General features: G+C 40.4%; 1 protein-coding gene across 3 annotated transcripts in view; it reads right to left on the bottom strand.

Moving 5' to 3' along the window:
• The window catches only part of LOC120529737 (alanine aminotransferase 2-like), a 90,626-nt gene that overhangs the window by 24,188 nt on the left and 41,801 nt on the right, over positions 1–24,637 (bottom strand). For all 3 annotated transcript variants that reach the window (XM_039753809.1, XM_039753808.1, XM_039753807.1), the window contains 2 exons: positions 5,136–5,225; positions 1,410–1,518 (listed from right to left, as the gene is read on the bottom strand). In XM_039753809.1, the coding sequence (XP_039609743.1) occupies positions 1,410–1,518; positions 5,136–5,225 (199 nt within the window). The remainder of the gene's footprint in view (positions 1–1,409; positions 1,519–5,135; positions 5,226–24,637) is intronic.

Below are 24,637 nucleotides of genomic sequence, written 5' to 3'. Positions count from 1 at the left end.
GCCAAATGAAGACTGTTTAACAGAGGTTCTGACATAAAGGATTAATGTAAGACTGACAAGTTTGATTTCACGCAGGACTCTTGAAAGTTGGGACGATTGAAAATGAAAAAAAGAAGGGAGAATTTTGGAAAATGAAAAGTCTAGGAGTTTATGATACTTCAAATTTGAATTCATTGAACTCATCTTTACTCTTTTGTAACCAGCTTCTTCTTCCATAGCGATTCCCATTTTTATATGGGGTCACTTTTTTTTTTTTTTTTAATAGACTTTTCGCCATGATTTTTATGATTGAATGCCTTTCCATTTATCCAGGCTTGGAACTGGCTCCAAAATGGACGCCATTTTTTACCCAGTTAATGATTCAAATATAAATCCTACAATAGCAAATATTTCAAACCTAACCTATTGGTTCACAAACAAACCAAACATTAAAAGCATGTTGTTACAAAAACAGCTTTAAAAGAGTTGGTTTAAATGGAATATTCTGTATTATGCTGGAATTAGAGGGTCAGCTCAGGTTGGACAGTTTGGAGACAAAGTCATAGACGCGAGATTGCGTTAGTTTGGACATGTGCAGAGGAGAGATGCTGGGTATATTGGGAAAAGGATGTTAACAACAGAGCTGCTAAGTAAGAGGAAATGAGGAAGGCCTAAAAGAGAATGTTAATGGATGTGGACAAACAAGTGATTGGTGTAACAGAGCAAGATGGAGAGGACAGGAAGATATGGAACAAGATGATCCGCTGTGGCAACCCCTGATGGGACCAGCTGAAAGAACAAGAAGAAGATGATACTGGAATTCACTAATTCAAGTGTACAGATATAATAATGTTTGAATTTTTATTTTAAGTATTGATCTTAGGCAGTATTGTTTAGTTACTGAAGTGAAAAGTCTGAATAAATGTAAAATGTGTACATGCTAAGATAAATCAGGTAATTTATGATGATATCATTATTTATAGACACTATGCTGAAATCCCCCCAAGATTATCAGCTCCCCTTCGCTGTTACACTGCAGGAATCCTCATCTCCACCACACATTCCAACTCAGGACCTGCATTGTAATGTGATATTTATGAATACCACAACTTTAATGATGCTTCACCTAAATGATAAATCGGGCAATTATCTGATAGACATACAAGTATTTCAAAGCTGCTGTTACTATTAGTATTTATATATTTTATATTGTGTTACAGAAAAGGCACAATAGTGTCCACTTAAGCAGCAGAGGTAATTTAATAAAAAAAACATTGAATGGGTTTTATGTTTTTGCTTTGGTGTCAAAAAGAATCGAGCACCATAAAATTTCACTGGTATTGGTATAGAATACAAAAATTCTGGTATAATGACATCTCTATCAGGATTAGCCATTAAAGTCAAACTTAGCTCAGGAGCCCCGAACTCACCAATGCTGCCCCCAGCACAGGCCTGCAGGATGCGACGGGCACGCTTCTTGGCATCCTCTGGAAACTTGTTGTCTTTCAGCAGTTCTGGGTAGATGCACAGTGCAATCACCTTTAGTGCAAAATAAATAAATAATAAAAATAAATAAATAAATAAATACTCTGGAACTCTCCATGTACAGACTTGATAGAAAAGTGAACACACTCCAGGTGCCAAAAATCTGCAAAATGGAAGACAGTGATTATAAAAACAAACATTTCATTGACAAAGTATTTAAAAAAGTATACTGACAATTAAAAAAATATTTAAACAGACAGGTCAGCAACAGTCATCACATATCAGCCTTCTTTATTATAAGGGTTACTAAGGGTCCAGCTTTCTAGTCAACATTCTGAAACGGTTGAATGTTGGCCCACCTATCTCATCAGTGTTCTCTAATGGATTACAGGTGGTCCATCCCTGCTCTACTGAGTGGGCATAAGCAGTGGGTGACATGAAAAACTGTTGTTTTAGCTTATAACTACTGAAAAAATTTCAGTAAGCCTTCCTATTGGAGGCTGAAAAAGGATACTGACTTACAGAAACTATCACAGCTAGCTGCGGGGTGGGCACATGGAGGTCTAATGGTGTGCTGATCTATAGAAGCTATGTCTAAGACAGGGTGCCCCTTGGAGTTGAAGAAGCTCCGTCAAACTACAAGGGTAAAGTGCCGGTAACACTGGTATGCATACAATAAGTGCCAGCTACTCATATGGGCAGAATGGTGAAATGCCAGTACGGACTGCTGTTGAGTATTTATTTGCCCACTTCAAGCACTAGGTGACAATCTGCATGGTTTCATCAGTGGCTCGCCTCTCTTCACGTTTCTCTTTATTTTCTAAGTTTCCTCCAACTTCCTTATTAATTTAAAGTTTTCATTTATGTCTGTAGTTTTTCCTGGTCCTGAATCCTCAACTGTGCTCATTCTCTGCAAGGGTAGTGCTCCCACTCTCAGCTGCTCCAGTTATTAGCTCTGTGGTTACAAGAGAGGAATATTAAATATACTCACTTAACTCAATAAGCTGCTGAGGCATTAGCTTGTTTTATTCTGCGGTGTTTTGGATCTCTCTAGACTGCCTTTTCTCACAAGTTTTTATCAAGTCTATTTTGAGATAGCTTGAAATAGTTTTGCCACTGTATATGGAGCTCTTAATGGACTTTTGTTAAGGATTCTTGGGTTCTAAATTTTTCGATTAGCTTTCAATTACAACGTGTGAAATTTAATTTAAGTTGCTCTTTTGAGCTTTTTTCCCTCCATTTTGGTCATGTTAGGGTTAATAAAATTCAATTCAGATGTACCCTCATCTCTCTAGCCAAAAATTTTCTAATGGATAAATGCTGGCCCATCACTCTAGTTAGCATGCTTTACTAGATCAGTGGAGGCCGATATCCCTGGTTAACCTGCTCTACAGGAATACCATGGGTCTCCTTTAATTATCATTTTCTACGCAGCTGATAAGGTTTCATCCCTTTAGATAAAGGTATACTCCACCGAAAACTGATATTTTTATATATGTTACCTAACTCATGTTTTCATGAGATAACAAAATGTTTGATGCAAGATCAGTCAATGGTGATCAATGCTGGACAACAGTAAATAAAATAAAATGTCCATGAAAAACCTTATATTTATTATGTTGCATAATCCAAGTGTGAAAGTCACCCAGTCATATGCTCACAGCTTCTGGAACAAATGTAAACTAAACTATTGTTAAAAAAAAAGCAAATTTCTGGAAAATGTTTTCGTGAATAGAAATGGAACACACTTCAGATGTGAAGAAGCATTTACAGTAAACTAAAGAGTTGCTTATTCATCACATAATGATATCAACAAAGTGTAAAACTAAATATTAAAAGTTAAAGAAAAGCAAGTGAAAACATCGTGAAGAAAATATGCCTTGCACTCGCGCATATCTGAGATGCTTCAACACAAGGATGGGTAATCCGCAGTGCTGTTTCACAGCCTGCCACCAATAACTTCAAGGTACTCCAGTTAAGGATGTGAATATACAGTAAATGGAATGATGGTATGTGGATCTAAAATTCAAAAGCTCAATATGCATCTGAGCGCACTCCATTTTATTTGACAAAAGCATTTTCCAGATGTTCAATGTAGTTTATTTTTGTGTAGCGCTCTTCAATTAGAGCAGGTGCAGACTGCTGTGACAAGTTCTCTGGTAAAATGCAAGTATAGATCTTCCACATTACTACATATACAATTAGTGCACATGAAGATAGAGAATTGTTAAAACACACACAAAACAAAAGACATAAATGGGAACCAACAACATCTGTCCATTAATTAATTGTTGAAGTATGGCAGCAGAAGTGACTTGTTTAACAACATTTTAGTAATAATGCATGTGTTTGGGACATTGTGAGTATATGACTGGATGACTTCATGTGTGAGTTATGTGACACAAGTAACAAGTTTTTCCCACAGATTATTTGATGCAGTTTACTGTTGTCTGAAGTTGGTCACCATAGACTTCCTTTAGAAACATTTTTTTGTCTCTGTTCTGTACGAAAACATGATAGCAACATTTTATATTGGCCATCACTACAAACTATGGGGTAAGTAAAATGTAAACCAAATATATTTTTTGGGTGGAGTATTTCTTTAAAATGCTCTTCTGGATTAATGTGGATTCATCTCTGAAGTCAGTCTGCTCTGCTGTATGGCCATCAATACACTCTATAATCTGTACACAGCATCCTATGCAGATACCTGCTCATCTCTCTAGTCGGCATGCCGTACTGGAATGATGTGGGTGTATCTCTGCAGTTGTTCTCATCTTCAGGATGGGAGAGGGTACAGGTCTCTAGTCACCGTGATATTTACTGTATGTACAGTATAAGTGGATCCACATCTCAAATCAGCTGGCTTTTGTGGATTAATGTGGATCCATCTTTTTGTTACAATTTCCTTATTGGACTGATGTGGGTATAACTCTGTAGTCAACGTTCTCTAATTGATCAGTGCAGGCCCATTACTCAAGTCAGCCTACCCTACTGGATTAGTATGGTCTTATCTCTCTAGTTAATCTGTTTTACAAGATTAGCCTGGGTTGATCGCTCAAATTAACCTATTCTACTAAAAAAATGTGGGCTGATCTCTCTAGACAGTCTGCTCTAATTTATGGATGCCAGTCCAAATCTACAGCATAGCTTCCAATACAAAAGCAGGAAAAACTTTCTAGTCAACCTTTCCTACTAGATCAGTCCCTTGCTCTTGTAATCCTGACCTACTGGATCAGTTTAAGTTTTTAAATTGACAATCAATTCTACTGGGTAGCTATGGGTCCACATCTGTAGTCAACATGCCTTTCAGGGCAGGTGTTGATTAATTCTGCTCAACTCAACTACCATGGGCCCATCTCATTACCAAACCAGTTTTACTTGATTAACAAGGGGATCAGATCTCCAGTTTACATGCTGTGCTGAATTAATATAGGTCATCTCTCCAGTAATCCAACTCTATAGGAATTACGTAGCTCTGTCTCCCTAGCCAGCCTGATATTTTACACTGATGTAGATTTATTTCTCATTCAATTTCTTGTGCCACCCTGGAGCAGGTTTATATCTCTACCCTTTTTCCCATTCAGGACATATGTGGGTATGAATTAATGAGCCATAGTGGGAGGATGCATCTCTAACTTTTATACAGATTTCCAGACACCATCACGTACCTGTCGCAAAAAGGTGATGGGAGACTGGCCCATGGCATGGGCATCACCAATGTTAGCTTTGATCACCTCAGTGAAAGGCTTCTTCACCCCCTAAGCAAAAACAAGACAGAGGAAAAGAGTTACGACAGCAGCACAGAATGATAGTTGTGAGAAATCCATGCTTGATGTCACCATCCAACTATTCACAGTACCTTCTTAACCCGCTTATCCTGGGCAGGGTCACAGGGCACCTGGAGCCCATTTCATTAATGGCAGGACAAGGCAAGAACAACACCTGGAAAGAGCATCAGTCTATTGCAGGGTGAACACACACACACGGACCAATTTATCAATGCCAATGCACCTAACCTGCATGTCTTTGGATTGTAAATGGAAACCTGAACACCTGGAGGAAACTCATGTGGACATGGGGAGAAAATGTTAACTCCATGCATGGAACACCTGGGATTTCTCCTAACCACTGTGCCACCTGGTATCATCTTGTTGCTTAAATGTATCCATTGTGGGCACAGATACTACCAGTGTAGTTAATACATTGCATGTCAGAAGGTAGTTATTCAACCAAGTCTAACTGAAGCTCTTATGATTTCCCTATGATTATAATATTTTTCTGTACTTTTTAAAGAGTTTTTCTTTAGGGTAAACTTGTGTTTTTGAGGTTAAAGAGTATAGCAGTTATATTTATTTTGGGATTTGATGTGCTTTTCATAATTTTAAGAACAAATTACTTTTCCCAAAGTGCCATTTTGTTTTTTAGTTGCCTCCATTTTTGTGCTGTTTGTTGAGTGTGTTTCTAGATGGTAACTAGAAGTGATGGTCAAAGCCTATGTGGAGCCCTGGGTGAGGTTCACTGCCGGGTGTAGAAAACAGAGCCAAAGCAATGGCAAACTAAGGTAAGAACAAGTATAGCTTCGAGGCAAATTCAGAATGAAAAAAAAAATGCGAATGTAAGAAGATGGATAAAGGCAATGGACAGGTTGACAGATAAGGTCAGACAGGAGTCTCTGTGGCTGTGATGTTTGAAGGATGACATTGTGATCTGTAGTGAGAGTAGACAGCAGGCTGACATGAACCTGAACAGGTGGATGTACACACTGGAGAGAAGGGGAATGAAAGTCAGTAGGAGTACAATGGAGTACATGTGTGTGAGTGAGAGGGAAGGTGGTGGAAGGGTGCGACTACAAGGAGCAGAGGTGGTGAAGGAAGGCAAATTGAAATACTTGGTTTAGCAGTCCAAAGCAAGGGAGAGTGTGGCAGAGAGATGAAAAAGAGAGGGTAGGCTGGGTGGACCGGGTAGAGAAGAGTGACAGGAGTGATGTGTAATAGAAGAGTACTTGCAAGAGTGAAAGAGAAGGCCTATAAAATGGTAGTGAAACCAGCTATATTGTATCTTTTGGAGACTGTGATAATAACAAAAAGATGGGGCAGAACAGGAAGTATCAGAGTTGAAGATGCTACAATCTTTGCTTGGAGTAACAAAGGCATTAGGAATGAGTATATTAGAGGGACAACACAGGTATGACAGTTTGGTGACAAAGTGAGAGAGACTAGATTGAGATGGTTTGGGCACGTGCAGAGGAGAAAGGAGGGGTACATCGGGAAAATAATGTTGAGGATGGAACCCCCAGGCAAGTGGAAAAAGGGGAAGGCCAAAGGGGAGGTTTAAGGATGTGGTGAGGGAGGACATGAAGGCAGTTGGTGTGGCAGAAAATGACGTAAAAGACAGGGATAGATGGATATGGAGATGGAAATGGAAGATCTGCTGTGGCGACCCCTAAATTGCAGCAGCCAGAAGAAGAAGAATACATTAAAGAGCCGAATTATTTCTGGAACTTTGTACATTATATCACTTAAACATAACACAATAATTGCAAAGGTTTCACAGCTGGCAATTAACAAAATTTAAGGCCTATCATCTGAAATCTTGAAGTGGCTGCCCCTATTACCTTTTATTATAATATTACTGACTGACCCATGTCACTGATTGCATTCATTAAATGATCAGTGATTTAAACACAATAAGACTCTGGGGCATATGAAGGCATGCTTAGGCTCAATTAGAGAATTATTATAATATTACAGTGACTTCCTTAGAACGCTTATGACCTCTACAGAACTTGGCGATGTCTATGATGTCCAGATCGCTCCATTATGCATATGAAGAAAAAAAAAGAGGTTGCTAAGTACAGGCAGATAGTTAACAGCCTGTGGAATAACTTTACACATCCATCACCTATCGTGGCAAACTTATGTGACTTAGATTTGTGCCAACAGTAATAGTGACGCCATCATGATGTGGCAATAAAACAAACACAATTTAGGCAATGACATAATGTTCATGCCTCTCTGTTTATTTTGCCATTCCTCGTACTCCATGTCTACCCTAATGTGAAAATAAATGGATATACAGATGGATGACATGATGTGCCTCATTACCCTCTTAATGTTTAAGCTAATGATGGCAACAAATACCAAAATGTCCAAGAACTATGCTGAACTCCAGTGGGAGACGTCCACCAGGTAGAGATGCTCTCTAGGAAGGACACAAAGCTGACATATCAAAAGACGTTCTCAGAACTCCTCTAGAAATTCTTCACATTAGCATCTTCATCATCAAGTCCAGAGTGTACTTGGCACACAGTCACTTGGCGCGCACTGTTTCACGATGCTCAACACGCATGCAAATGTGTGCCCTCGTTACCACGGAGACATGGCACCGAGCCTCGGTTAGAAGGAACAAGAGCTTTGAATAAAAGAAGTGGCATCAAAATGCGGGCTGTGGACCGGTGCCACTTTCCCACACTGAGAGCAGGAGGGCCTGCACGGGGATTTAACTCTTTCTTCTCTGCTCCTTTGGTTACTCTTGGGCAATGACAATGGAAAGACGTAACTAGCTCCCAAAAAGAGATCGAGGGAGAAAATGTACTGAGACTCTAGCACCTTATACAGTAAAGAGACGCAGAATGATTCACAAAAGCTCATTACACCTCTTAGTTAGTAATATTTATGGCAGCCGTTTAAACTGCCCATTAGAAATGTGCTTCCTCTTAATTTCCACTGGTGTTTTCAGGTACGGGATTCACTATTTAAGGCTCTGTCTCTGTTAAGCTACATTATTAGAAAAAAAAAAAAATTAAGGGATACCGGGAGAAAAGGCATAGACAAAAGCAAAAATAAAGTAAAAACCAAACTAATAAGGACAAAACTGAACTAATACCAAAACGGAAAAAGGAGTCAAAACTCTAGAGTGAAAATAATAAGCATGAATCAAAAATCAGTAAGGACTTTTACAAATGAGGGAAATGCTTGAAATGAAAAGAAAAGCTAAGTTGCTGAAAACGAATAAAGATCTGATCTTCAGGATAACATTTTAAAACTGCCGTGTCCTTGTCATGTTTCAATCACGGTTCATCAGCTCTGGCTGAGGTTCAAATCTTTGTTTTTTGCTCTTTTTGTACACGTATGATTCTTTTGTTTATATTAATATTGCTTGTGTTTATCTGTATTTTTTGCTTTTCATTTTATCTATGTACCAGTGCCTTAGTTACCTTCCATGTGTTTTGTGGGTGGTTCCCCAAGAGGTGGGGCCACCTGCAAATCACCACAAGAAACGCCATCCACCCTATAAATCTGCAGGATCTTCCACAGTTCCTGGTGGTTCATTTTGTATGTGCTAGGGAGCGGAGAGTTTATTTGCGTTTCAAATGTGCTTATTCCGAGTACCTGGATTTCTGAACCTTTGCTCTTTCTTTTGACCATTCCTTGATGTTTATATTAGGACTGTGTTTGCCTTGCCTTCAGGAAATTCCTTTTCCTTGCACTACAGAGCATTTTTATTAATAAACAAATCTCTTATTTTATAAAGATTCTTCAAGGCCTTTTTTGTGTCTGGTCGGGCTTTGGATGGTAAATCCCCACTAATGAGTAATTATGTGTGCTTTTGGGACTCCCAGTTCACAACAGTTGTCAGTCAAAGTTCATAACCCCTGAGGGCACGCCCCTAGCAACATGAGAGCCACCTTAGTGACTGGAATACAAAATGGTACTGACCATAAACACACAAAATGATGGTTGAAACAATTAAAGTAAGACATACATTTAAAAAAAAAAAAAAAGAAAAACTAATGAAAGAATCAAATGCTAGGTCAAAAAGAACCCCCAATTAAAGTGGTAGATCTTCAGAGGTGAAAGGAAAAAGGGCAAAAGCGAAATCAATATAGTCAATAATAACGTCATATTAATTACACGCCTTTTCTAGCAATTTTTAGTCGCAGACTTCAGTTACATAATCTTGGCGAGTCTGGGCAGTCACAGCATAGTCTGACATACCCTTGGATTCAGTCCGACCAGTCTGTGGCTCACGCCAACAAAAGTCTTAAGTCACAGGTACAGGCTTGGAGTCTGCAAGAGCTGAATGGCCAATGAAAGCACATACAATGAACCTGAGAAGAGTAAGGACCTTGCAAAGAGAAAAGATGTTCGTATGTATGATGTTTTACACACCACAACAGAATGGAAAAAAGACTGAGATTGTGGCTGCTGTCAGGCACCACATTTACTGGCTGTCAAGAAATGGGTGAGCTTGCGATATTTTGGAAATGTGAAATTGTGCTGGAAAAGTGCATGGAGTCGTCTAATATGTCATTCCTTGAAGTTTCTGGGTTGTGTAATCAGACATCCTCAAGCAACGATTTCAGCAACTGAACTCATCAAGTTTGACACCCCCCTCCCAACTTAAAGTCATGTAATGTGCCATCAGCTTTAGCTGAAAGAATTCCACTGGATCAGCTGTATTGATGCCTTTGTGAATTTTAAAGACGTTAATTAGGTCCCGGCACAGTTTTCTCTGCTCAAAACTAAAAAAGCTTTAATTCTCTGAACCTGTCAGTGTAGGAGTTGCTCTTTTAGTTCTGGCTCCACTCCTCCTTCCTTCCTTCTTTAGTAAGGTCTTAGCAAAGGTGAGAATGAAAGCAAAACAGAGTGCCATTATGAGCAAAGCTGCACATCTTATCTCAGAAACATTAAGACCGAGGATTTTTAGCCAATGAATTATTCCACAGAAGTGTGTCAGGAAACGCTCCTTTATAACAACAGCAATACACCTGTATAGTGCCTCATTAGGACCAGGTCTGCCAAGTCAAACGTTTTGTTTTCTTTTTTTTTTCAGACCATATATATATATATATATATATATATATGGTCTATATATATTTATTTATTTCTCTATCTATTTATGCATTTGTTAATTTAAAGGGCTTCAGTAAAAAACAAAATTTCCCAGTGTGGACAAATAAAGTTCAATCTTTCTACCTACCTACTTTGAGCCGCCGGGCCATCCATTGCCTGCAATTTAAGGCTTGAACAGTTGACTTACAAAACATACTGGATAGCATCCATTCATTTTTCAAAACTGATTTTTCAATTCCTGGGTCTCCTAGAGCTGACAACATCATCAGATATGACACTGGATGGAATGCCAAGCCACCCGGGGGTTCATTTATACCAGAAAGATTTCACATGAACTACATATCTTTGAAAAGAAATCAGAGCATTGACCTCACATCCTCCATTACCTTATCCTTGAATACAATACAACCAATTAGGAATAGTCACTCTGTCCTCCAACAGCACCATTCCAAAGTATACCCCTTTAAATTTTTATAGTATATGAAAAACACTGCAAGAAGAAGAACATACTACCCACTAATCCCAGTACTGAAGAGTGGTGGAGTGTTGCATGTTAATTAACACATGCAAGTAAGAATGTGTGCTGTACACGTTACGATTATGGTTAATTTCCTTTACTTTTGTTTATATACGTGTTTTATTTCACTTTCTATAATTTTGTCATGAAAAATCTAATTTTGTGGTTTATTTGGTTCCATGTATTATTCTTACTAACGTTAATACTTTTTAACGCTATGTTACTATTCACTTATGCCAGGGGTCCTCAATCACGGTTCTGGAGGGCCGCAGTAGCTGCAGGTTTTTGCTCCAACCCATTTACTTAATAAGAAGCTCTTATTGCCCAAGTAACACTTCTGCTTCATTTTAGCTGTGTCGCTAGTTAAGATTTTGAACTCTTATTGGTTATTTTAGTCTTAAACAGCTGTATTTTTGGTTTTTAATTGCTCCTAATTAGCAATAACATGCAAATGACAAAAGGGACATTTAGCTTGTTACCATTTAAACCTGTGTGTATTTATCACGCACTAATGAATGGTTTAATGAAATACTTGGAAGGAAAGAGAAGTGAAAAAAGTGAAGGACTGAGAATTACTCCTCCATTTTAGCCTTAGAAAGGGGAAGAAAATCTAGGATACGAGAATGACCTGACATAGCAGAGTTAAAGCACTAACAAGCCATGAAATAGTGACCAGTCATTTGCGCGATAGACATATGAGCGCCGACAAAATATCGGCCATTAAAACGCGGCATCAAAATTGCGCCGACAAAATCGTGAAAGTTTCATTAAATATAAATTACTAGTTTAAAGCATATATAATAATGTTTATTTTAGAAGTCAATATTATGAGACACGGCACGCAGATAGTCCTTAAGATCACGCCCTGCATATGTAGGAAGAATTGCAGCAAGACGTCTTGATAGTTGAGCGTATTTAGACTTGCTGGCTACTTGACTGCTGGTAATTCCGCTTTGTATATGACGCGTTATGCCAACCCTCGACTGAGTTATTTGTTCGCGGCATGTCATCAGCAGTTATAACAGTTATAACCTAGCACATAATGTGTACATAATGCGCATGTACGCGTCCCACTCTCTTGGCCTCTCTCGCGATTTTGTCGTGGCGATTTTGTTGGCGCATTTGTCGAAAACCAGTTAGCGAGTTTAATGGTGCTCATTTGTCCGTCACTGTTTTGCCGGTGCTCATATGTCTATTGCGCTTTTGTCGGTGAACCCATGAAACTAAATTATTGTCAAGAATTGCTTTCTAATTATGCAGCTGGGTTAGAACAAAAACCTGCAGCCACTGCGACCCTCCGGGACTGTGATTGAGGACACCTGACTTATGCAATACTGCAATGATGTCACATGACTTGTCCTGTCATGTCGGTGACACAGCGGTTGCCATTGGATCTTGGAGTTATCCTCTGCTGGATAAAGAAAAGACTTCCTTGCAGTTCTCGGGAGGTTACCTTACATAGCAAGCAGAGAGGTAAGTTCAGCTTCTGCTTGACATTGGTCTCAATTTCAAGAATAATTAAAAGGGCTTGTGGTTGATTTTCCAAAACACACTACCGTCTTAAAGTGTTCAATTGCACCTGGGTCCACATTTATGTAATTGTATGCATTTTTCCAGAGAAAAAAACAAACAATTGAGGAGAGTACAGGCCCAAACCAGGAACTGAACCCAGATCCCCAAAGCTGTCAGGCAGCAGAATTCAACATTAAAACACAGCTAAATAAAAATATTAAATGGACTGTCACTAGACCACCGCCCAGCACCCCTCACATCACCAACGCAGTAAACAAATAAAAGTCGAGGGAGTTTCAAAGTGGACAAACGCACTGAAGAGCGCAGGCCTGTGTTTTGGCTTCACAACACAACTCAAGCCAGGCAGGATGAAGCTCCCTTGTCGTGGCTAAAGTTTCAGGTTGTCACGCGGACACTCGATCTCAGCCAGGAGGCCAGTTTGAATTCTTTACTTTACACTCCTGGGGCAGCAGCATGCATGCAATGAGAACAGCGTTAAGGACGTGGATGGTGGGGGCGCAGATGGGGAAAGCTTTCTGTATTATTTCAGTGAAGTCTGTCTAGATGGTTGAAGGCCTGTTACAAGTACATGTACATTTATGGAAGTAAAAAGTAGAACCTTGGAAACTCAAGACACACAGTAAGAAGAGTGTGGAGGTGCCAAGGCCTCACTCACTCTCATGCTTTCTTGAAATAAAAAGAATCTAAATATAAACCAGGAAAAAAAATCTTCATCATGAAAGGCACTACATACAGCACAATAACTGGTGGCAGCAGTGCTGAAGGAATGTCACTGCCACAGAGGCGCCTTTACAAGTTCTGGTGGCACCATGGCCAGGCCTTGCCTTCAAGCTCGTAAAGAAGGGTACATAAATACACTTGAATGGCGATGTGTAAAATAAAGACAGACAGGAAAGGCACTATAATCATAGATACACAGACAGATAGGAAGAGCAGTATATAACAGTAAAAGAGACAGACAGACACACACACAGAAAGGGATAGGGAAGTATATAATAGACAGACAGATAGGAAAGGCACTATATAAGAGAAAGACAGACAAAGAGGTAGGAAAGGCACTACATAATAGACCGGCAGACAAACCACCAGACAGGAAAGGCACTATATAAGAGATGGATAGCCAGAGAGGTACAAAAAGCACTATGTAAAAATCAGAGAGGAACAGCACTATACTGTATAAGAGATAGAGAGAGACAGAGAGGCAGGAAAGAAATGACATTATAGACTGGCAGACAATCAAACAGTCAGGAAAGGCACTATATAATAAACAGACAGACAGAAATGTAGGAAAGATGCTACATAACAGATAGAAAGACAGACAGACACACAGACAGGAAAGGCAATATATAATAGACACACAGATGTAAAAGGCACTATATACCTGTAAGAGGTAGAATCAAGAAGAGGTAAGAAAAGCACTATTTAATAAACAGACAGTAAGGTAGGAAAGGCACTATATAATAGACTGGCAGGCAGAAAGGAAAGCCACTATATAACAGACACGACAGACACAAAAGAAAGATGTTTTTTAACAGATAGACACACACACACACAGGAAAGGCACTATATTGACAGACAGAGAGGTAGAAAAGACCAGGGGTGGGCAACGTCAGTCCTGGAGGGCTGCAGGTTTTCGTTACGACCCAGTTGCTTAATTAAAAACCATTACTCAACAGTCTTAGACTTTTTTTTGTTTTTTAGTTTTATGGGTTGTTAGTGTTTTTTAACTCTGCAATGTCAGGTTCTTATACTGTAGCTTTGTTCTCTTCAAAGGTATCATCCACATGATTTCAAGCGTAAAGATAAAGATAAATAATTCTCACTCCTTCACTTTGTTTTCTTAAGTGTTTTATTAAAACTAAATAGTGCATGATGAATCCTCAGAGGTGTAAACAGGAGGACTGCTGGCTTCTTTGTCATTTGCATCTTGTTGCGAATAAGGAGCTATTAAAAACAATGAATGCAGCTGTTTAAGACTGAAATAAACAAATAGGGGTGGGGAACCTTAACAAGTGAGACCACTAAAATGAAGCCTCAAAATGACACTTGAGCAAGAAGTGCTTCATCAGCAGTAATTGACTTCTCATTAAGAAACGGGGTTGGAACAAAAACCGGTAGCCACTGTGGCTCTTCAGAAGTGACGCTGCCCATCCCGGTAATAGACAGACAGACATTCAGGCAAACAGACAGGAAAGGCGCAATATAACAGGTAGTCAGACACATAAGAAAGGCATTGTATGACAGACAGATAACCACACATATAGGAAAGGCAGTACATAACTGAAAGGCACATAGGAAGGTACACTAAAATAGAGACAAGACATGGAAAGGCACTATATAATAGGCACGGTCATGCATGCGTGTTGGAGGACCTCCTCACAGGCTCCACTGAGGCATGTGATAAACATCCAGGACGAGAGGGGGCGCTGTTGCTAACATTCTCTTCTTCTTCTCTGTCCATGACTTTGACAGACTGCCCAGTGAGGACACTTAGCCCCAGCCCTTCCAGTTTATGTGACATAAGAAACACAGCTTGCCGATAGGAGGCGTCTTTTGCAATCAGCGCGACCCACCAGAGGGAGCTCCAGCGATTGACCCTTAATTCTGCAGCGAACAGCTGAATACGTTCGTTGTTTGCCCAACAGTCTGTGTGTACTGACTGTGTTTTATTTGGTGTCCCAACTTTTTATTCTCTCCACGACATGTCATTTCCGCACTCGGCCACAGTAGACAAAGAGATAGGAAAGGCGCTATATAATAGACAAACAGAAAGAAACAGCACAGTATAAAAGACAGGCAGAGTGACAGATAATTAGATAGAGAGGAAAGGCACTAAACCAATTACTTTAGGATTTTGGAGTAAAACCAAAGTACAATGCGGAAATAACGCAAAAGAAAAAAAAAGACAAGAAAAGACACTATGACAGACAGACAGACAGACTAATCCACAGCCTCAGCGTCAGTCCTGCACCTCAGAGCCGCCACATGGATCAATTAATCCAGTTTCCTTGCCAGGCCTGACATGCAGACACAAAGCCTTCCTGCCTGCTGTTTCCTGCTGATGTGGATCCAGAATCTCAAAGTCTGGAAGGGCTTCACATTGTCTGTGCTAAAGGAGCCCTGGACGGTGCTCTGCTGTTAAATCTGTGTGGTGGTGCAACACTTCTTGAGCAGCTGGTGGGCAGGAATTGTAACATTTTGTACTTCCTGTATCCTGCCTCACACAGCGACACGTGAGACACTCTCTCACTCTTCCTCTCACCCTCTCTCTTTTGTCTTCTTCCTGTTTCACTCGTCACCTTAAGTGCACTCTGAGAAATCCTTTGAGAAGACAAACTGGTCTGCCAACTCCTCTCCTCCAGGGCCAGCTTTCAAAGCTTTTATTTTAGTCAGGGAGCTAAGACACAGGCCCCTGCTTGCATTCCCATCTCCTGAAAAGAGGAGATCCTCAACAAAAATGTACTGTAGACTTGAACAAGGGAAACAGTAAAAAAAAAAAAAAGATCTGCTGACACAAAGCTGCTTATCTTCAACCTAACTGGTCAATTTTTCCATTATTGGCTATTTTAATAATAATCTCTCTATTTCTCTATTCCATCTAGTGCTGGGAGGTATACCGTTTTTTATTTTGGTTATGATATGGACTTTTCTTATACCGCAACACCGGTTTAAATAGCCTACTCAACGTTCAGAATGTGGCACAGTGGGAAACTGTTTAAGGGGGGGGACCTTTTTCACTGCTACACCGCTAAACACGCATGCAATGGAGTATATGCGTTAGTGTAGGTACTGAGCGGTGAAACTGAAGCTATATCAGACAATAAAATTGAACATGATGACACAGAAGAACTTTTGCCGTAAAAAGGAGCCGTGTCTGTTGTCTGGAGATACTTTGGTTTTAAAAGGTTGGATGTGGACCAAACAACTATTTACTGCAAATGATGTTGAGCTAAAGTTGTCGCCGGAGGCGGAAAAATGAGCAATTTGCTGTACCAACTTAGCTGCAAACATACTTTGGTGTACCGTGAATGTATGGAACTAAGATTGGCAACCTCCACGTTCTCAGGTAAAACTGAAAAAGCTAAAGGACACTCGAGTCAGATGCCACTTGTAGATGCGTTTGCTGGAGGTACTGCCTACGACAAAAAAGCAAGTGGTGGATCGAGATAACCAACGCCATTACAATCCATATAGCTAATGTGTCAGTGGACAGAGATTATCAGAAAGTACATTTGGTTTACAAAAAATATTTACTATTTATTCCTTCTCTAAGACATGTTCAGTGCAATACAACTTTTGACAAGCACCTCTGGATATGTTACTAAGTCTAAATGCCTCTTTGGATGGTTGAAAATGTGTTGTCAAAACTTAAACTAAAGTTGTTTGCAAAATCTGTTCAATAAAAAGGTTCTATATTTTGACTGCAACTATCATGCAATGTTATTCCTTCTCTTCATTAGTGCCACCCCCTTGAAAACAATCACTTTATGGGGCCATGCAAACCTGTATTAATACTTGAGTACACATTAAAATGTTTTTTTGTACAATGTGCAATGCTCATGACAGTGGAATAGGTTATTCTTAGCCAGTCTACTGCAGTAAATGCAGTGGAAAATGTGGTTAACATCCACTCATGCATGGGAAAAAAGTATAATTCTGAAAAATACCATGATATAGAATTTTGGTCATATCGCCCAGCACTAATTCCATCCATTCCCTCCATTATCCAACCCGCTATATCCTAACTAGAGGGTCACGGGGGGTCTGCTGGAGCCAATCCCAGCCAACACAGGACGCAAGGCAGAAAACAAACCGCCACAGGGCGCACACACACACACCAAGCACAATTTAAGATCTCCAATGCACCTAACCTGCATGCCTTTGGACTGTGGGAGGAAACCAGAGCACCCAGAGTAAACCCACGCAACACGGGGAGAACATACAAAATCCACACAGGGAGGAGCCGGGAAGCGAACCCAGGTCTCCTTACTGCGAGGCAGCAGCACTACCACTGCGGCACCGTGCCGCCCTATTATAAAAAAAAAAAGCCTGGGGGAGGAGACTAGGGAGACGAGACATGATCTCCTCGGAGGACAATTTGACATCCTGCGAGAGACACTTTAACATCATGCGAGACAAGGCAGTGAGACAACATTTAAAACAAGTTCACAGACATCTAACCTAGCAGTTGTTGGAATGCTTTTGGCAGACAGACATCATGCGCTCCCAACTCCTAAAACGACAAGCAAAACACGCAGCTTGCCACCAGCAGGAAGCCAGCAGATGATCCGACTGCTTCTCCTTAGCGTGCCTTCAGCTGCCCCCCCTTTCACAATGCGAGTGGCAGAGATGCGAAGTGGCAAAAGGACAGCTGCTGTACAGGCTTTTACATGATCAACGTGCAGTGCGCCAAAAGAACATGCAGCTCGCCAGCAGCAGCAGAAAGACAGCAGATGATCCAACGGTATCTCCTTAGCATGTGTTCACCGACCCCCCTTCACAACATGAGCAGTGTTATATGTCCTGTGAGAAAGATTTAACCAAGCCCAGGGCCGGAAATAAAGGAAAAGTATTATTTTTACAAAAGTTTATAAGTAAAAGTGAAAGAAAGGCATATGTAACAATTCTCATGAAAATAACAATCTGTTTAAATTGTATATCCGGTAAACCAAACCTGGGGGTGGACGAGTGAAGCGAGCAGAGGGCGGAGCACCCTAGTTATATAAAAAAAAAAAAAGCAGACGAGACGTGATTGTATCAGAGACACTTTTACATCCCGCGAGAGAAGTCTTCATGCCGATTGATGTAACAACGCCTGGGGCTAGAAGCCCCGTGAGACAAGAGCTTATGCAAAGAGATTTGGAAAAGTCCTGCATGGTTATGTCAGACACATTTCTTGTAGAGAGAAATAAACAATATTCACTCACGGGCAGTTATATGTTGCATTGTCACGATGTAATTCCAAACATGGAATCAAAATTCAATGCGATATTGACAAAATGGTAAAAGCGAAAAGAGATCGAATATATGGACATAGGTGATATGACAGAAGTGCGCCGCGTGAGATGCAGATCATGCAGCACACCTGATCGAGCAAAGAGGAGCGGCAGAGATGCAAAATGGTTGGTGTGCTGTGCAGGCATGGGCGAGCGAAGCCCCCTAATAATTAATAATTTACTTTATTTGCCATTTACAATTTCTCATATATGGATTTTTACTTTTTTTTTTGCATACCCCAACTTACTCAAGAGTTTTAGGGTCAGTGTGCAGGGTCAGCTACTTATACAGCGCCCCTCGGAGCAATTGCAGGTGAAAGGTCTTGCGCTAAAGGGAGTAGCCACTGCTGGGATTACAATTTGCATGTGAAGCTGGGGTTAATAACCAGGATTTACATACTGCAGGGTAGACACTGAAAAAAACCCCAAAAGCAGAAGTTCTAAAAAGAAAACTCGCCACAAATGCACGCTGGTGTTTCAACAACAATTCAGTGCAATTAATGAGTAAAAACATTACAATGAATGTAATACTAAACTTCATAAAGCTCTGCATAATTAACATCCATCCGTTATCCAATCTGCTATATCACGGGGGTCTGCTGGAGTCAATCCCAGCCAACACAGTGCGCAAGGCAGGAAACAAACCCTTAGCAGGGCGCCAGCCCACTGCAGGGCACACACACACACACACACACACACACACACACACACCAAGCACACACTAGGGACAATTTAGAATCACCAATCCACCTAACCTGCATGTCCTTGGACTGTGGGAGGAAACCCACGCAGACACGGGGAGAACATGCAAACTCCACACAGGGAGGACCCGGAAAGCGGACTTGGGTCTCCTAACTGCGAGGCATCAGCGCTACCCACTGCGCCACCGTGCCGCCCACATAATAAACATTGTCAACAAATTATGAATAAAAGAAGAAATTAGGAAAAGGGCCAAATACGGTTCTTTTAACGGCATTGTGGGAAAGTTTATTAAAAAGACCAGTGGAGTACAGTGAATTCAGAAAATATTCAGACCAGTTCAACTTCTACTCACTTTAACGTGTTATAGATTTCATTTTATATTGATACATTTGCCATTTTTGTCCATCAGTCTACAGTCAATAACCCATAATGACAAAGTGAGAACATGTTTACAGAAAGGCTGCAAATGTATTTAAAATAAAAAAAAAAATGAGATCTCTCCTTCCTAGAACTATTCAGACCTTTTGCTGTGGCACTGCCAACTGTGCTCAGGTGCATCCTGTTTGCTTTGTTTCTCCTTGAGATGTTTCTAGACCTCCATTGGAGTCCACCTGTGCAAACGGAACTGATCAGATACCATTTAGAAAGGCACACACACCTGTGTTTATATGAGGCTCCACAATCCACACTGCATGTCAGGACAAAAAACAGGCCATGAAGTCCAAGGAACTCTGTGTGGAGATCTTCAGGATTACATTATAGTGAGGGATATGTGAGGGCAAGGGTACAAAACCATTTCTAAAATTTTGATTGTTTCCAGGAGCACAGTGACCTCAATAATTGTAATATAGAATTTTGGAACTACCAGGACTTTTCTTGGGGTTGGATGTCTGGCAAAACTTAGTAACTAGCCAAGGAGAGCCTTGGTCAAGGGAGAAGGTGCCTGAGCTGCCTCAAAAGCTTGAATATTGAAATCTGTTCAATTAGCCAATAAAACGTGTCATTTTGTTTGACTTCTCAAGTGCTCATACTCTAAATTGAGAAGTGTTGCTTTGGGATCCTCCAAACGCCTCTTTGTTCTGTGTGCAAATTGGTGAGGGTCAAGATGGGCCTCAGTTTTGTCAAGTAGTTGTCTCTTAATTAACTTCTCAAGGGATTTCATGATTTGAGAAGTTAGTGCCACTTGTTTAAAGTCACTTAAAGCTTTGGGGTGTGCAGTTTTTACCAATGGGATAACAATTGCCTGTTTCCACTGTAAGGACATTTAAAATACGGAGTGCAAGAGCAAGATACCTTATTTGTCACCGTACAGTACAATGAAATATTGTTTGGAACAAGCCTATAGATGCCTTATATAAAAGTACATACGAGTAGACAATAAACTAAGTAAACATTAAACTATGAAAAGCACAGTTACTATTAACAATTTCAAAGAGGCAGGACATGTACACAGTGAAAGTAAAGGTAACCATGTAAGCATAGAGAAATAATAAATGACGCCATAGTGAAGATTACAGTCAGTGTAAAGGGTATGAGTTCCACATGGGTCATGTACAAATGTGTGACTATGTGCAGTTGATGTAGATGTTCAGTTCCATCAGTGGTGGTTTCAAAGAGGAAGGGGCAGTGATTGCTGTGCATTTAATAGGCAGATAGCTTTGGGGTAAAAGCTGTTCTTCAGCCTGGTAGTGCTGGCATGCAGGGCTCTGAAGCTCCTGCCAGGGGGTAGAGGAGTACAAATGTTATGGCTGGGATCCCTACAAATGTTCTTTGCTTTTCTGCTACAGCAGGTAGTGAAGATATCTTCCAGTGATGATAGCTGAGCACCAGTAATTCTCCGAGCCATTTTGATGGTACGCTGGAGGGTCTTTTCCTGCTCTCAGAGGTGCAGCCAGAGTACCACACTGTAATGCAGTACGTGATAACAGACTCTATGATCCACATGCAGAAGTTAACCAGCAGCTGTTGTGGGAGTCGTGCTTTCTTCGGGCTCCTCGGAAAATGGAGACCTTTCTTGACAATTGCTGTCGTGTTTGTTGTCCATGACAGGTCCTTGCTGATGTGGACCCCGATACTCTGGATTAAGTAAAAGGACAGAGATTGTGGCTGAACTCACCTCCCGATGTCTCGCTTGGTGTTGCTGGGATTGGAAAATGGAAATAATGGATAGAACGTACTAAACGTACTTAAACTATAGGTCATGTCTTGTCTGGGTTTAGGTTACACAGAGTTGAGATTCATAACATTACTCAATGGGAAAGGGTCTCGTACAGTTTGTGGAGTGACCAGAGATGGGTCGTTGCAGACAGTTTAAGCAAATGACATTGCCCTGCTAAAATCTGCAATGGCGACTCGCCAAGGGGGAAAGAAGACGATGCCAGCAGTGATTCTCGGTCTTGAAAACACAAAAAAGGTAAAATTGGGTTGTAAGGAAAAAAAACAAGTTTCAGAACCACTGCTGTGTTGAACTCACTTATCCCGTCTTCCTCTGATGCCTTTGCTCACTGCAACCTTCTCTGATCCTTAATGTTAATATTAACTGCTTTGTAAAGTAATATGCGAGGTCTTATATAAAGGCTGTCTGTATTTGTTACTGTAATGACCCAATTTACTTCACTTTCTGTCTGTGTGGACAAAAAACCTATTGTTTAAATCATTCATTATGTTACATTTATGAATCATTTGGGGTTATCACTGCCAAAACGTCACAAAAAAACATTCATTCATTGTATTTCACAAGATATTATTATACAGATTCATCTTACTCTAGCACGTCTAATGTAACCAACACCGAGTTCAATGTTTTCTGTTGTTTTTTGTGCAGTTTTGTTAACTGCTTTATAATGTTCATACTGGAGAGCTCACCATAACAAAGATTGGACAGAAAAAACAATACAGAGAAAAGAAAGAAGTAGTGTTGAAAAATTTTTCAAATGAAAGAAAAAATTTCTAGTCTTGTACAAGAAACTGGCTTCTGTTTTAGAAGGCAAGTTGATGCCAATGGCGCTCACATTAAAACTGAGAGATGAATACATCGACGAGCACCAAGAGCCCATAACACTGCTGTTTTCTGGGTTTGTGAAGAACATGAAAAAACAGAGAAGATCCATCAAGCCCAGCTCCTGCTATAGACCGAACCAGATGGTCCCCATTTAGGCATGTCCGCAGTTTTCCACCATCACCAAATCAGAGTGACCATTTTAATGATAAAAGAAAGCAGCAAGACTGCAGGCTCAAAACCCACTGTGTGAACATGACAGAATCATGTAATGTTCCTGCCATTTACATGTGCTATGCTTACTCCGGAATGACAAAGCAAAAATAAAATGTTAGAAATTTTGGCAACTTTAATAAAAATAAAAAAGTGAATAATCACATTGATACAAGTATTCAGACCTTTTTGTTATGACACTTGAGATTTAGCTCAGGAGCATCCCATTCTATGATCATCGTCGAGATGTTTCTACACTTTGTTTGGAATCTATCTGTGGTCAATTCACTTGATTGCACATGATTAGGAAAGGCACACACCTGTCTACAGAAGGTCTCACAGATGAACAAAAGTCAAGTCATGATGTCAAAAGAACTGCCTGAAGAGATTACAGACAGGATTGTGTTGAGGCTCAGATCTGGAGAAGGTGACTAAAAAAATCTAAAGTATTGACAATTCCCAAGAGCTCAGGGGCCTATATAATTCTTAAATGGAAGAAGTTTGGAACAACCACGATTCTGCCAAGAGCAGGTCACCCAGCTAAACTGAGCAATAAGGTGGATAAAGGCCAAGGTAAGTAGGTAACCAAGAACCCAATGGTCTGTGGCTGAGCTTCAAAGAATGTGTGTGGAGATGGGAGAAACGTTTGGAAGGACGATCATTGCATCACTCCACCAATTAGGAAGTTTTGAGAGAGTGGCCAGACAGAAGCTTATTTTGAATAAAAGATACGTAGAAGCCTGCTTGGATCTTGCAAGAAGACATCTAAAGGACTCTCAGACTGTGAGAAATAAGATTCCCTGATCTTATGAAGCCAAGATTAGCTTCATGTCTGAAGGAAACCAGGTACCATTCAACACCTGGGCAATATCATTCCGGTGGTAAAGAATGGTGGTGGCAGCATCATGCCGTGGGGTTCTTTTTTAACTGCAGGGACAGGGACACTAGCCAGGGCTGAGGGGAAAAAAAGCTAAAGGAGCAAAGTACAAAGATATCCTTAATGAAACCCTGCTCCAGAGCTCTATGGACATCAGACTGAGATGACGGTTCTCCTTCAAACAGGACACAAAGCAAAAACAACAGAGGAGTGGCTTAAAAACAATTCTGGGGATTCTCTTTAAATTGCCCAGCCAGATCCTGGACATGCTTCAATCAAACAACTGTAGAGAGAATCTGAAGATGGCGGACCACCGATTGTCTCTATCAAACCTGACAGTGACTGAGAGGATCTGCAGAGAAGAATGGCAGAAAATCCCTAAATCCAACTGTGTGATGCTTATGGCGTGAAACCCTAGATGACTCCAGGCTGGAACTGTTGCCAGAGGGGCTTCAATGAAGTACTGAGCCAAGGGCCTTAATACCTGTGTCAAGGTGATATCTCAGTTTTTTATTTTTAATAAATTTGCAAGAATTTCTAAAATCCTGTTTTCACTTCGTCATTCTGGGCTATCGAGCGTTGTTTGATGTGGGGACAAAAATAATTCAAATAATTTCAGCCCAAGACTGTAACAGCAAAATGCGTAAAACATGAAGAGGTCTGAAGTCACTGTAAACAGATTAGTGGATTGAAGGTCACTTTATAATATAGGTGGACCAGCAGATAAACAGATAGGTGGATGAAGGGCTTCATAATTTAATGTTCCTGGTTTCTGATCTTTGTTCTGAATTTTTGACAACAGTTTAGTTCAGTGTTATGGCTTTGATCTCTTCTAGTTTTGATCTCACAGGAACTTTAGCCCACACTTTCAGCTGCATCTCATCTTCTGGCGCCCTGCACTTTAAAATGCCACAACACTTCTCCAGGCAGAACACAAACCTTGCCTTTCAATTTGGCTTTGACACATTAAGTTCTGGTTAAGAACCTCTTCTTCTCTGTTCTTAACTCTATTTTTCTTTTTGTAAAAACTTGATTGCTTTGTATGAAGTGTAATAAAATTAATAAATAAAAAAAAAAAAAAAAGAACCTCTTCTTCACTCTGTCATTTTTTCAACCTGCCGTGACAGCATTTAAGATTTGAACTGAGCTCCCTCAAGCTAAGAGGAACTATTGCTCCACCAGTCTGTTCAACATCATATGTAATGAAAACACAGCAACTAAATGAGCAAAGGTTTCACTGTGCACTGTTATTTTCAAGAAAAGAGCAATAATGTAATAAGACAGTCACAAGCTTAGCAGCTGTCCACTTAACTCCATTCATTTCACTCACAAGGACAGAACAGCTGCTAAAATGGCAGAGGCACCAACACAGGCTGCTTGCTCGCACCAGGTGGGCTCCTTGAACATAAAAAGCAAATTATTTCCAGATTTCTCTGTGAATATTGCAGACTGGTTTCATATACTGTAACTGATCAGAGC

Source organism: Polypterus senegalus, chromosome 5 (assembly GCF_016835505.1).
Source record: "Polypterus senegalus isolate Bchr_013 chromosome 5, ASM1683550v1, whole genome shotgun sequence".
In the NCBI taxonomy this organism is placed as follows: Eukaryota; Metazoa; Chordata; class Cladistia; order Polypteriformes; family Polypteridae; genus Polypterus; species Polypterus senegalus.
Note: the sequence above shows the minus strand (reverse complement) of the source record. Positions and strands in the feature narration are given on the sequence as shown.